General features: G+C 39.6%; 1 protein-coding gene and 2 long non-coding RNA genes across 13 annotated transcripts in view; 1 reads left to right on the top strand and 2 right to left on the bottom strand.

Moving 5' to 3' along the window:
* Positions 1 to 1,704, bottom strand: part of LOC309378246 — a 221,306-nt gene extending 219,602 nt beyond the window's left edge. For 3 of the 4 annotated variants that reach the window (XR_014171936.1, XR_014171937.1, XR_014171938.1), the window contains exon 1: positions 978 to 1,704. This is a non-coding gene — a long non-coding RNA (uncharacterized lncRNA). The other variant, XR_014171939.1, reaches the window with a different exon arrangement.
* LOC309378235 overlaps positions 1 to 15,244 on the top strand; it is a 31,080-nt gene that overhangs the window by 10,713 nt on the left and 5,123 nt on the right. The gene's annotated exons all lie outside the window — the stretch shown is intronic.
* The window catches only part of RAPGEF2 (Rap guanine nucleotide exchange factor 2), a 155,698-nt gene continuing 145,769 nt past the window's right edge, over positions 5,316 to 15,244 (bottom strand). For 6 of the 7 annotated variants that reach the window (XM_081925886.1, XM_081925888.1, XM_081925887.1 and 3 more), the window contains 4 exons: positions 14,567 to 14,792; positions 12,546 to 13,105; positions 9,987 to 10,292; positions 5,316 to 8,467 (listed from right to left, as the gene is read on the bottom strand). In XM_081925886.1, the coding sequence (XP_081782012.1) occupies positions 8,442 to 8,467; positions 9,987 to 10,292; positions 12,546 to 13,105; positions 14,567 to 14,792 (1,118 nt within the window). In that variant the 3' untranslated portion in view covers positions 5,316 to 8,441. The remainder of the gene's footprint in view (positions 8,468 to 9,986; positions 10,293 to 12,545; positions 13,106 to 14,566; positions 14,793 to 15,244) is intronic. The other variant, XM_081925889.1, reaches the window with a different exon arrangement.

Here is a 15,244-nt window from a genome sequence, read left to right as displayed (position 1 = left end):
ATGGCGCTGGAATAAGGGACTGTCCCTTCAAATAAGGGACACTTGCCAGCTATGGTTGGAAGGGACCCTAAGGGTCACCTAGTCCAACCCCCTGCAATAAAGCAATCTCTACTAAAGCATCAGAATTTTGTATCAGATACGTCATTTACTACACAGACCTTGAGAAGCAACAGAAAAATCTGTACAGACAGATGGCAAAGTGTGCTAATTCCACCACATAATCCCATCCATAAACATCAGAAAGCTGTGCTTTTAAATATAGATTGTCAGCATTCCAGCTTTACATAAATATACAACACAGAGAAAAAGGTTGTGCATGTTTTTCTGTATATCACAGCATAGCCAATATGAAAGTTAGCTGAAGCTTAGTCCATTTTTTATAAAGCAAGTTTCCAGGAAGGTACACCTCCAGTTTACTTCCTCCCTCTCCAAAATGGATGACCATAAACTTGGGAGTCTGCCATAGCTGCTGCTTTTGTGATATATTCTAGCTTTCCTTTCACCTTCTCAATAAAGGGATGCCTTTGCAGCAAGCCAGCTTCCCGATTCATTCACACTCTCTTCTAGGCATTTGATAGGTGTCATACTGCTAGGGGACAGTGTCCTAAAGTGATTAAGGCTGCAGCCCTATTCCTTCCTAACAGGGAGAAAGCTCCATTATACACACTGGTACACACTGGGACTTACTTCTGAGTATACATGTACAGGATATATGAAATAAGGTTTTATACTTCACCAGTTGGATTAAAAGGAGCATATAGTATTATTTAGGATTAACTAGATCATAAATTATTAAACTGCTTATCCCCAGGCCCACTAAGATAGCTGAACATGACTAAGACCCACCAGTCACAAAATGGTGGTGCAGAAGAAGTTACAAAATGGTGGCAAGGCAGAGTTTGGCACAAGCAGCTGGCAATTACTTGCATGATTTTCTACTGGTAACAAATCAATCTTTGGAAATGGCTATTTTTTACCTCAGCATTTTCCTTGCAGCAAGGAATCCACTACGATAGTTTTCTTCGTGCACTTTTTTCTTCGACACTTTTTCTGGGGGCATTGGGAAAGCTGGTCCAGCTTTAAGTGCGGAAAGCTTTTGCTTTTATATTTACATATTTTCACCCTGTCTCTCAAAAATATTTTACGCATCTCTTGTGGTGTCTTCTCCCATTTTCTCTTCCATGGCCATGTACATTCACTTTCTTGTCCTGTTTCTTCTGATATCCCCCCTTTTCCATTCCCGGTTTGTCTGTTGTTGATTATGTTAAATATTAGCTGTTTATCTCACTTTCTAACTTCCTTCAACATCTCCTCAGTTCCTCTTCCCTTAACAGAGGGAGACATTTCCCTCCTCTCCCCTGCCAACTTTGTTTCCCCTGCCCCGTTATCTCAGAATGTAAGGAATTATGGGTGCTGGCATGGTATGTTGAGCACATTTAGTGAAGGATTTTGTTTTAAAACAAGCTTCTGTATCATGTATTTGTACATTAACAAATATTTTAGGCTATATATTTTCTGGTGGGAGTGTTTCCCTGCAGGAGGGGAGCTGACAGGAAAAAAATAAAAATCACCTTTAAGGACAATCAAAGATGAAGGAGAAGAATGTTTGGAGGGGCTTTTGACTTTGCAGCAGAGGGATGGGGGGGGGGGAACGGTTGGGGGGAAAGCATCCATGTTGAAAGAATAGTAACTCTGGCCAGAGAATAAGAGATTACATTTACTGCTGGAATATCATCTTGGCTGTGAGTCCTGCAAGCCCTGCTCCCTGCCTTCTTCCAACTGTCCTGGGACTGACTGCAGGTAGAAATGATGAGGCTGCTGAACAGACTCTGGGTGGGGGCATTGCTTAGGGATTTTTGCTGAGGGGGTGTTATTGTTGCTGTTATTTATATTAATTTGTGTAGCTTTGTTTTGCAGCTTTATTATGATTTATGTGGAAATTGTTCAGTTTGGTTGTGTACTTTTTGATGTTTTAATTATCCCTTCTGACCACTTTTGCTGTATTTTGAATTGTGCATTTCTTTGCATGGCATAAGCCACCTGAAGCATGGCTATAACTGGAAAGGTGGCATGCAAATAAAATGATTGATGTATGTATGCATGTTTACTGCTTGTTTACTGCTTGGAGACATATTCTAACAGGGAGAAAACTCTATTATACACATTGGGACTTACCGTACTTCTAATTATATATGTACAGGATTGTGCTGTAATGTTAAAAGAAATACAACTGACTGTATTACATTATAAATCCACCCTTCCTACAAGGATGATGAATGGGTGACAATATTTACAGAAGCAATATATAAACTGTGCTGATCTCTGTAAACAAAAAACAAAAAATACACATGTAATAAATACACTACATAATTTATCTCAGTAATCCTCAAATTCTGTAGCACAGAACATCTTTAGTACATATAACTGATAACTCTATGTCCACTTTGACAAAACAAAAAACAAAAATACCACAACCAAAGCATAAACAAACCCATGGACAGGGAACCTGCAGTTCTTCCAGATGTTTCTGGACTACAACTCATATCATCCCTGCTCATTGGCCATGGTGGCTGCGACACATGAGCGTTGAAGTTCATCAGCATTTTGAGGGCCACAGGTCCCCCATTCCTACTTTAAATTGTTAAAGTAAGAACTTGGCTGTAGAAGAATTCCCACCACCGCTACTCCCCATAGAAAGATTTAAGGAGAATGCTGGATTTTGACCGTAATAAATTTGTGCAGCCTTTGCAGTTAGAATATCAAAGTGAAGCACTGCTGTCAAGCACACAATTTCTCATTGGCAGGCTGCAGTGTGTGTATTGATTCAGTCCACCTAACTCCATGCTTTTAAGATACTGACACACTTCATCTGAAAAGGTGTATTTCACAGCCGAAGGAAAGTGACCTTCATGAACAGTATTTTAAAAACTATAAGGATGCAACTTCAGAAGTGTGCATTCATATGTTGTTCACCCGTGCACACATATATCTATATTATACATATATGTTATTATCATGCTATTATTACAGAATCGGAAGCAAACTTTGGTTATCGGATGGTACATGGAAGTATAATGTATACAGAGTAGGAATTAAAATAAACAAAACGTGTAAACTGGTAAAAATATATGAATGAAGCTTTTATGCTTCACTATTTGGATTAAAAGGAGCAGATAGTATTATTTAGGATTAACTAGATCATAAATTATTAAACTGTTTGCTCCCAGGGCCCACTAAGATGGCTGACAATGACTGAGGCCCAGCAGTCACAAAATGGTGGTGCAGGGGCAGAAGAAGTTACAAAATGGTGGCAAGGCAGAGTTTGGCACAAGGAGCTGGCAATCTCTTGCATGATTTTCTACTGGTATCAAATCAATCTTTGGAAATGGCTATTTTTTACCTCAGCATTTTCCTTGCAACAAGGAATCCACCACATCAGTTTTCTTCGTGCTAAACAGTGGCACTTTTCCTGGTGGCATTAGGAAAGCTGATCCAGCTTTAAGTGGGGAAAGCATTTGCTTTTATATTTCCACCCAGTCTCTCAAAAATATTTTACGCATCTCTTGTGGTTTTTTTCTCCCATCTTCTCTTCCATGGCCAGGTACATTCACTTTTTTGTCCTGTTTCTTCTGATATCCCCCCTTTTCCATTCCCGGTTTATCTGTTGTTGATTATGTTATATATTAGCCTTTTACCTCACTTTCTAACTTCCTTCAACATCTCAGTTTCTTTTCCCTTAGCAGAGGAAGACATTTTCCTCCTCTCCCCTGCCAACTTTGTTTTCTCTGCCCTGTTATCTCAGCATGCAAGGAGTTTTGGGTGCTGGTATGGGTATATTGTACACATTTAGTGAAGGATTTCATTTGAAAACAAGCTTTTGTACAGGATGGATAAAAATCAATGATTTAAATTTTAAAAGATCAGATTTTTTAAAATTTAAATCGGATTTTTAAAATAAAATGCTTTTGGAGGAAAAATCTTTCTAAAGATATTTTTCTGTTTAAGTTACAGTATAGTCCAAAGGCTATACTGGAAATAAGGATTTGTTTTAAGTTTTTCATGTGTGCTAAAACTCAGTCTAAGTTTGTTTATTTTTTAAATTCAACCACATCAGTTAACAAACATGGATACATATGCTATAATATTATTGATTTAGTTAAATAAATTGTTTAAATTGTTATTAAGGAAACGATTATTTTTCTCCTTCCAATAAAGTACAAATATAAAGTTATTAAACCTCACAATAATTTCATAATTATCTGTCTATGTATTTCTAATAGTATAACTCAGTGATTTTTTATATAAGTGTAAAAACTACTCTGAAAAAGTTTATTTATTATTATTATTATTGCTTAGGGGTTTTTGCTGAGGGGGTGTTATTGTTGCTGTTATTGATATTAATTTGTGCAGTTTTGTACCTTTATTATGATTTATGTGGAAATTGTTTGGTTTGGTTTGGTACTTTTTGATGTTTTATTTATCCCTTATGACTACTTTTGCTGTATTTTGAATTGTGCATTTCTTTTCATGGTGTAAGCCACCTGGAGCATGGCTATTAACCGTGGAAAGGTGGCATGCAAGTAAAATGATGTATGTATGTATGTTTACACTGGCGACTCACAGTAATCCTCTCAAGGTCAAGTTTTAATTAAATGGTAATTCTGTATCTTGGCTTTATCAGCATGGGTGTGTGTGTCATATGGTATAATGCTTCTTCATTTTTTTTAATTGGTTCACATAGAAAATTGCCATGTCAGGAAGAAGACTAGGTTTTAACAACTGTATTTCCCTGGGACCTGCTTTTCTATTTACAGGGATTTCCATTATTACTGAGGAGCACTCAGACATCTGAACCCCCACCTGAAATAGTACTGCTCAGATACAGTTTTATTGAGAATGGGGCTTAAGTGGCTTTGTAAATCTGTCAACATTGACTGTGAATTGTTGGAAACATAGTTAGGAAAGAAAGGAGCACCAAGCTGAGAAAAGGCAACAAAAGGGTTGAAGGCTGCATTCTTCTAGAGTTGGTTTTAAAACAAACATGATGCCAAGGAGCTGAGTCTTAATTCATTAGCATCATTTAGTGAACATTAGCGTAGCTGTCGTTATATAAGGCCAGGTCTTTACCAGTCTTGGTGAAATGTCATTGTATAAGCTAAAGATCTGCTGGTGTCGCTATACTAGCTCAGGACAGCCTCTACAGCCTCTAGTAGTGGCACAGAGATTAGCAAGCACAGCTGCACATGCAGTTCTCTCCCATATGTATGAATAGCAAAGCCTAAGAAAACATCCAAGACAGGACAAAACAATACGGAGATCATTAACATTATATTTATTTATATTCCAGCTTCATACAAACTGGATAGAAGCATAAACATAGTACATTTCTACCATTTTCAACAAAAATATATAACCAATATGTACAATTATTGTATTAAAAATACAAAAGGGATACAGACTCCACCAATGTCTTTCTAAAAGACATACAGGTACAAGTAGTATCAAAAGTATGAGGAAATCACCAGTTAGTTGTACATTCTGCACTTGACATCACAGAGTGAACTGAGATTAGCAGTCCTATGGTCTACAATTACTTAATGCCTATATAACATTTGTGCAACTTGTGATACAGCTAGGTTTGTTCTGTCTTGCTATATGCACATGTGGTCCATACCCTATATAATGAAACTGGCAAATGCATATTACATGTAAAATTACAAATGTATAATTGACAATGTGATATATGAGCAAATAAGACAAAAGCCATGAATACAGGAGAAAGAGAATAATTAAATAAAGCACTGACATAATTCAATACAGTGAAAAAACACTGCAATTTGATCTTTAGAAGTTGAAGTTATTTACGTTTATCTACTGATCAATATGATCAGCTGAGTTCAATGAAAAATAATTCCAAGACCAGCAGTTCCTCACATCTGAGTACTGCTCAGATTGGCAGCCTTCACTTTTCCGGAGTCTGTGCAAAACCAACACAAAAACAGAAAGTAGGGGGTGTCATTTCATTTCAGTCACTCAAGGATTAATAGCAGCTGTGAGCATGTGATTGCTACCCGATTGGCCTTCTCTATACATGCAGTGTTCCATAAGAGTAATCCACAGTTGTGAATATTTTTGCACTGCTAAGGCTGGTAGATCTTCAGAGATTGCTCCTCTTTATAAAAAGGTTGTATCACTTCCTAATGCAAAGCCAATAAAAAGAGCCTATTACATCACTATTAAGGGTTGGCATTAGCTGCAGTGTCCTGCATTGCCTTAACTGTAGTATTATCCTCATAATTTGTGTGTGACAACTGTTAGTGTATTACAAGGATGATAAAAAGGAAAAAATATTTGAAGTAAAAGATGGAATTGCCATTTGTCAAAGTGCGACAAATGTTTTTATTTACCATTCTGTATTCCTCAAGGCACAGGAAAGGGATGCAAAATGGATTTGCATCTATTAAAATGCAAGACTAATTGCCCTGCATCAATATAGATGCAAATTAGCAATACCAGCAATTCCAAAACTGATCAACTGTGCTCCAAGTGTGGAACACTAAAAATGAAGGTTGAAGGTCAATGAAAGGCCGAATCCTCCCTATAGACCACCCTTACTTAGATGCACTATAGCTTTTTAAAAACCGCTTCTTAAAAAGTACAAAATAATACTGAAATTATGCAAGTGTAACTCCCCCCCCCTCCGAATACAACATTTAGAGTAGCAACAAAGGCATTGTAAACAAGCAAACAAGCACTGTGTACTTGAAGGAATTCAACATGTTTCTCTTAGTAGGGTAAAGGCCAAATGTAGCTTGTCAACTAGTTGATTTCATTATCCCAACGAGGTGAAGTGCACGGATTGTGATCAGCGGCAGGGCATGACCCGGTGGTGCCTGGGGTGGGTGGGAGCGTGCCACACAATGGCAAAAGGGCACGCCGTGGGGTGGGGTATGCCATCGGAATGACTGCGTCCTTCTCAGCCGTCCTTCCTCGGATCTTAATCACAATCAGAGGCGTAGAGTGAGGGGTGCTGGGGGGGCGTCGCCCCAGGTGCAATCTTGTGAGGGGGGTGCTGGGTGCCAGAGCTGCTGCATCCTTCTCAGCTGGAGGGCAATAACTTCACAGTATTTCACATGCAGGGGAGAGATGTGGCAGCTTCATGCACCAGCCCCACACTGCTTTTGTGGGGATTGTGGGACCTGTAGGGCGCTCAAGCCACTGCGTCCCCCTCAGCCACCCTTTGGCTAGAGGGCACCCAGAAGAGATGTGGCAGCTTGGGTACCCTGCAAAAGCAGCGAGAAGCCGCAAAACAGTGTGGAGCCGGCACATGGAGCCGCCACATCTCTCCCTTGCATGTGAAATACTTTGAAGAAATTGTCCTGGCACTTTTCAAACTGTGTTGCTTGAAATGCACAGTGCAGCGTTTTCCCCAGCTACCGCTGTTGCCGTCTTCCACATCACAGTATCATTCATATTACAGCTGTATGAGAGGACTAAAAAATTCTAAATAGGCCAAGGCTTTACAACCGAGCAAGGGTATCTCTTCTCCATCATTGAACCAGCCAGAAATACATGTCAGCATTTTTCTTAGTTGGGAATCAAAAACGTGTACTTCCAACATCTACACATCACAATGAATAACTGACTGTACTTCCCCAATGCCTGGAAGCATTTAAAACCTTCCTCAGATCTTAATCACGATTACAGGTGTAGGTTGGGGTGTGCTGGGGGGGGGGGACATCGACCCAAGTGCAGTCTTGGGAGGGGGCACAGGGTGCCAGAGCTGCTGAATCCTTCACAGTTGGAGAGATGCAGCAGCGCCGTGTGCCGGCCCCACACTGCTTTTAAGGGCAGTGCAGGACCTGCAGGATGCCCAAGTCACCACATCTCTTCTGGGCGCCCTTTAACTGGAGGGTGCCTGAGGGGAACACTGAGGGTCCCATGTTGCCTGCAAAAGCAGCACTGGGCCAGCGCATAAAGCCGCCACACTCCTCTGGCTGAGAAGGAAGCAGCAACTCCGGTGCCCTCAGCAGCTCCCACCCCACTATACCTCTGAATGTGATTAAGATCTGAGGAAGGTTTTAAAAAATGCTTCCAGGCATTTGAGAAGTGCAGTCAGTTATTCATTGTGATGCGTAGATGTTGGAAGTTAGAATGGTACTGTGATGTGGCAGATAGCAACAGTGGTAGCTGGGAAACCGCTGCAATGTGCATTTCAAGCAACACAGTTTGAAAAGAGCCAGGGCAATTTCTTCACAGTATTTCACATGCAAGGGAAGAAGAGTGCGGGAGGAAGGGGGAGAAGCCCCATGCTGCTTTAAGGCAGGGAAGGAGGCAAACAGGTCCACCATCCTTTAGAGTTCCAAGGCTCCTATACTAGGGGCGTCGTCTTGTGCTCTCCTTTAAGTTGGCTCACGCAGGATCCAGAAAGCCCCAGTTCTTTAGACGGCAGAGACTTGCTCATCTTCTGCAAACACAACAGGATAGGAGGTAAATACATCTCAAGGTATTTAGAACTAAAATAGCCAATGTATTTATATGTTAGGTTTGTTCACTTGTAACACTAAACCCATAGTGTAGCATGCACATTCGCTCTCCATGCTCTCCCCTGTGCAGCCAGGATCAGGAAAAGGTTGTAAATACTAGCCATGAATTCTGGCTAGTTGGTACATAGGAATCAGATATTAGAGTTTAACTAACCAAATTATGTTTTGAAACAAGCCAGCTTCATAACCTATGGTTTTAAAGTTAGTCTGTTTAGAACAGGACTGGCAAACCTGTGGCACACTGACTAATCTTGACCCACAAGGCCATTTCGCACGCCCACTTGTCCATCAGCTAATGTCACTGAGTGAAATCAGCTGCTTATTACAAGGGCAAAGTACCTCCCTCTGTTATCTGTTTCAGCAGCATGTTCACCTGGTGAGCAGAGAGTTATAGGATCTGGCTGGTAACAGGCATACTCAGCCAAAGCCCTGCAGTACACTTTAAACCACTGGTCGGGCTGTTTGCAAAAGGACTTTCAAATATCCCTTGATGGTACTTTAAAGTCCCAAAAGTGCAGGCTTCAAAGCACAATGCTACCTGATGCCCCAATGACATCAGGTGATTGACAAGTGGACAGCACTACTCACATGTCAAATTACACCCTCCAGAGGTGGGGAGATAAGGATTTGGTTTACCAGTCAGAAAAATGTCCCCAGCCCACTTTAGAAAGTAACCAGAGTCTGTTTTAAGCTCCAATCTCTAGCTGATCAGTAATAAGTCAGGTTTCTTTAACGCTGGAAGTAAATACTAGGAAAAGCCTTCTCAGGCTGTCCAGCAGAAGCTGAAGTGGTGAAGCAAGAGCCTTTGTTTGAGTTTGTGTACATAGTGCTAAACCACAATTTTACTTTTGCATGTGAACCAGCTCACTGTGTTTACATCTCTCTCAAGTAAATACTGAACCTTATATTTCTTTCAGCATGGCTCTTCCATTTACCCTTTAGATTAAAATACCATTTGGCTGCTTTGCCATCTCCACTTTAATTTTACCAAATCAGACTGTTTTTAACATTCAACTCAGTAAAGTTCTAATGTTTACACCTTTGCTACAAACATTACATGGCCCTGCACTTGACTCAATATTAAGTTAAAATCCTGAGAGCATTGATGTGCTGCAGAGGAAGTGCAAACTTTACAGCTTTTTAGTCTACAAAGTATTTGAAGACATCTTGGATTTTACACCAAAAGAAGAATTCTGCCCATAGAAAATCCTCCATCTCAGAACCAAGATATACACCACATAAAAACAATCAATAAATGATTGGATGAGCTGCCAGCACTTCCGACATATGAACAAGAAACAAAGCCAGAAACACTTCTGAGCTCAGGGCTGGATAATAGTACACGCCCTTTCTTGCACCTGCATAACTGTTCTGGATGCAAAAGCACTTATGGAAACGAACCCTTAACTTATTATTTTCAAAATGTTATAAGATGTTTACCATCCTCCTCTGTGGAAAACCCTTGAGACTGATAGTGAACCAGATGTGGGTCTGACTCATTTGGTTTGTGCCACTGAGGTTTGCCCACAGGCCTGCTAGATGGAGGGCCCTGTGGTTGCTGCTGTAAAGCTGAAGTCCCAGGGGCTTCACTTGACCGTGCCACCATCCTAGACCTCTGAAGTGCCACGTTGTAATCCGGAGGTTTTCGGGCTGGGTGGGAAACTCCTTCAGCAAAGTCAGCAATAGGTATTCCTACATAACCAGGCGGGGTTGGTGGTGGTTCACGATAGCGGCCCTCTTTTCGAGCTGCAGTAAAATAGTGCATCATCAGCAATGATAATCATTTACATATATTTGTTACAACTACTATCTATGCCTGTACTTAGTTCTATTATGTCATAATCTTGGTAGCTCTGATGTGCTTCCAAGGGAGTTGAACAACTTGGCATTAAAAACAACCACAGTATGGACATGAGGCAGCCCAAAAGTAAAGGCATTTACATTTCACTGAGTCCAAATGGGAGTTGAGCACATTCTTAAAACTTTCCCATTCAAATCAATGGAATCTAAAACTGTTTAATTCTGGCTGGATTATACAGGCACAGCCATACCAAATACCTATACACCTACATATTAATTTTATATATATTATGCAATTAAAAACATAGACATAAGCAAAGCTACAAAGAAAAAGAACAAGTGAAATAGAAGATAACTAATACAAAACCTGAGCCAATTACAGAAAGCAGCTTGTGATAACACTTAAATTATGTATATAGGGCATGGTGACATCTTGAAAAAGAATCTCAAACTTAGATTTGTAAAGAACACAGTTGATAAAAAGATACTGTGAAGCATAGACAACATATGACTGTGCTTTCATCTTCTAGCAAAAAAAGAGAAATAGCACTAACCCACTTTGCATATTGAAGTATATACAGTTCTCTCACTTGAGGTGATATTCTGACAAGATTCATGTTTTGCCTAATTCTCTCAGCATAGTTAAATAAAAATAAAACGTATTTATAGTTCAAATAATATTGTGCTCAGGTTCGGAGTTCTGTACTCCTTCCTTACGCATCATTAATATACTTTTAAATGCCTATATTTTCTTTCCAATGTCTATATTTTCTTTCCAAAAAGAAGTAATCCAAGATGGTTCACAAAACAACATAAAGAATAAATACATGAATTAGCTGTAATAAGTGAGAAGGAATCTTAAAATCCAGGAAGTAAAATATTTAAGATAAGCCAAAGAAATGTGCTCCCTATTATTGGGGGGGGGGGAATGGGAAAAATACGCAACGACTTAAAAGTGAGGGCAGGAAGATCATTATGTGATCATGTAATCGTGTAGCCCAGGGATGTGAATTTCAGGACAAGGGACTAAATGCAGTCCTTTGGACCACTCTGGTCGACCTTTGGCCACACACCTCACTGGTTCTGCTCCATACCCATCCTCTGAATGCCTTTGCCTGGTTGGAATATGAACTGTGATCATGTTTCTTGCTTGCCAAAATGGAGGATGGAGAGAAATCTCTCTGTCTGCATCTACATGCATACATGTTTGTGTAAAAATGAAGTAGCCACTGTTATTGATTACTGAATCATTTTGGTTTGTGCATATAGCTGATGAGTGCTCGAAACGTCAGAGAGAAAGAATAGTGTGAAGTCAAGAATATGTCCCAGGGACCGCCAGTCTGTTTAGCCAGTGTCAGGGGGACATTTCCCCTTTCCCATATTTCTGTTGAAGGTTGTGGTTCCCCTTGTCATTCTACACACAAGAATCTGTGACATATACAAACTGGCATAAAAAAGTGTGCTGTCAGGAAAGAAACATAGGAAACAGCCTGCATTTCCTAAGGCAGGTTATTTGCCCATCCAGTTCAGTTTTATTGCTAACTGGCAGCAGCTCTCCAGGGTTTCAGACAGGAGTCTTTTGTCAGCCCAGAAGATGCCAACAACTGAACCTGGACCTTTTGCATGCAATGCAGTGCTCCACTCCAGATCTACAGCCCTTTCCCATTTATATCCTGAAATCCTATAGCAAGATTTATTCAAATCCTTTCATCTCCTGCTCTGTAACACCAGCATCTTCACCTTTTTATATCCCTAGACAAGTTTAAATCTGCATTAGTGATTAAGGCATAGAAGAAAATTGTGCTAAACAACTGCATGGAGGTATAGGGCAAAGCACACTAGGGCTATATTACTAACATACACACAGAGAGAAAACTGTACCCCCATATTATAAGACATTGGCCTAAGCATATTAACAAGCTAGAAAGGAAAAGAAAACAAGAGTTTATGTTAATGACTGAAATGTGGGCAGTTCTGAGGCAAGATAAAAAAGTAACTAAAAAATAACAATGGAATATCTGCAGGAGGAAGCATCACTTCAGCACAAAAGGCTTTACTGAAAAAGCAAAACACAAGTTAAGACTATGAGCTGGCTATATGTTTTGCTTAAAAAAAAGATTAAGGAAAAATATTTGTAAAATAAATTCATATTTATAGCAAATATGTAGGATACTTTGTGGTAGACAAAGGTAAACTTACCAATAAGACCCTTTGTATTACTTGTTGACACAGCTATATGAGCTGGCATGGGAACTGGCTTTGAATCCTCTGCTGTCATAGATGTTATGCTACTGGTTTCAGCTTCAATTGACACATCCTTCCCACCCCTCCGTTTTATGGTACCTGTATCACCTTCAGAGTCCTCTCCCCAGTAGCCTGTGGAGGATGCCCAGCTTGCTCTGGACTGTGCTTGATCAAGGCCCTCCCTACCTTGACTCTGCCTGCCATACTTTGTGCCATGATCGGAGAACATCATCGGGTCCATGTGGCTGCCTGAGGCCCACAGTCCTGCCCCATCGCCTGAACTATCGAAATGAGCATGTCCAAAAGGAAGAATCTCCCAACTTCGCTGGTGCTGTATTGTCTGTATGTTGTCATGCGAACCACTTGAACAAGAAGTCCAGCTGCCACGGCCACTATCCGCTGCATCAAGTGATGCTCGATCTCCCTGATCCTGTGACAGCTCTTCAGTGCTAGGAGAAGAAAGCATGGTTGCCCCAGCATACAAGCCTCTGTTCTCTGACAGTGGTGGGTAGTAGCTAGAAGAACACAGGAACAAAATAATTAATAGGCATAAAGCAACAATGTTGCCACTAGAAATTAGAATATCAAACCGCAGTTACAATTTGCACAAAGCATTTTGTTCAATTTGTAGTACAGAACAGTTAACTCTAAAGACGCCTGTGCTCAAATTCACATGCTTCAATAGCTGCCAAATATATGTTTAATGAAATTATTGTGATACTTTGTGCACTAACTGAACACTAGATCAGAAGTGTCATTGGGTGTTTTTCAAATATTTTTCAAATTGTGAATCTGGTAAGAGTATTAGGAGCATGCATTTTTCCCATTCTTCCCCTATTATCTCTTGGAGATGCAAGTATATAATCTAATACTTATCAAAATAATTGGGGAGAAGATTTAGGACATTAGTCACTAAACACTATCTGGAATCGGATATGACAAAAATGTCCCTCAACAAAAAATCAGTGTACATTTAAATGAAACTTTTTACAAGTTCATTTTTCATTGGTGCTTAGAGGTCTCTTGGTGTCTTAAATGGTGAATTCAGCCCTTTAATATTTATTGAAAGAATTTGCATTGTATTCATTCTGTGGTAGTTTAAACACAACTTTTCCCAAATATTGATTCCTTAATTTTGAGAATTATATAAATGTAGTCCCCAGCACTAACATTTTCTAGATTTCCAATTTAACATACTAATTTGCACTGTCACCTCCTCTCTCCTTTTCCCTTTTACTTTTCCTTGTTCTTCTTGATGCAGTGCTTCTCTAGTCCCACTTGCTGATTCAAGTTGTATTTGTTATCTTCATTATTCTGTTTTTATATTTGATAAGTTTGAGTGTTTGTCCTTTCCAGTATCTGAACTAAATATTCCTTCCATCTGTTATGTCTTTTGATTAGCTAATGTTTTAACCACAGTTTCTTATTCAAGAAGATAAGGGTTTAAATGAGGTCCCCCATTGATATTTTGTTAATTTTTGCCTAAAACAGATTTCCAGTTAAAATAAATGTCTCTCCTGTCCTGTAAGTTGCAGCTTCTTTTAAATTAATAAATGTAACTGAGATTTCTCTCAAGCATTCACTAAACACCAACTCAAAAACTTGGGACCACTCTATTTTTAGATCCTATTCTAAAAGACGCCTCAGTCCAAGCTGATCAAAGTTTGTCCAAATGTATATGATTACACAAGTGTTATTTTAAGAAGACTACTAGGTTTCCCCTCTCCAGTCCTTCTGGAAGACCCCTACATTTTAAAATAAATAACAGGATATTTTGGAAAGATCGGGCCAAGAAAGCATTATGCCTTATGGGACACAGGTTTGCAGTGTTTTGCTTTTCCTTTAAAGGCAGAGTCACTCAAGTGATGCCTTGTAACAGAATACACGTTCCTAAAATCTGCTCATGAGAGAAAAAGCATCTACAGCTCTAGAGTAGGCTTTTGATAAATGTAATTACACTGACATGTACTACCTACCCTATGCTGTACTGATCTGGTTCAATTATGGCTCTTCGGTCAATCCTGCCCACTCCAAGATTAGTCTCCACAATGCTGACGGAGTGCCTCTGCCTCCTGTCATCATGTAGTGATACCGGCATGGAGTCAAATGAAGAGTTGCTGACAATGCTGGATCTGGAAGAAATTTCACTGTGACCAGAGTCTGAAAAGTTATCCACGGTACCACTGGGAGCCAGAGTATAACCTGCACAGGGAAGAGTGAGTATTACCATTTTCATAATAAACTTTTCAGCATTTGTATAAATATTCAAATTATACAGCCCCTGTACCAAAATTACTTTTTAAATTGTTGTTGTTTTAAATATGAGAACAAATAATTTATAAGGGTGTATTTATAGTATCTTATTTTTAAGATAGAGAATTTGGGGGGAGAAAACATTAACAGATGATAATTTAAAGATTAAAAAAAATTACTTAGAGTTTCAATATCTAACTAACATGATTCAAATGGGTTCTACACTGTAAGCCTTTGCTATCCATTGGGATAGAATTTGAATAGAGAAAACCAACCGTATCCCTGGACAAAGCCCACAGCAATCCAATTATAGGAATCTAATTTTGCCTAAAGTGAAATAAATTTGGGGGATGGGGCGTGCTGCCACACATATGAACAATAGTAAACATGCTTGGTTCCAC

Source organism: Podarcis melisellensis (assembly GCF_964234715.1).
Source record: "Podarcis melisellensis genome assembly, chromosome: 9".
Lineage (NCBI taxonomy): Eukaryota > Metazoa > Chordata > Lepidosauria > Squamata > Lacertidae > Podarcis > Podarcis melisellensis.
The sequence above is the reverse complement of the archived record's forward strand: the minus strand, read 5'-3'. Positions and strand labels throughout refer to the sequence as shown.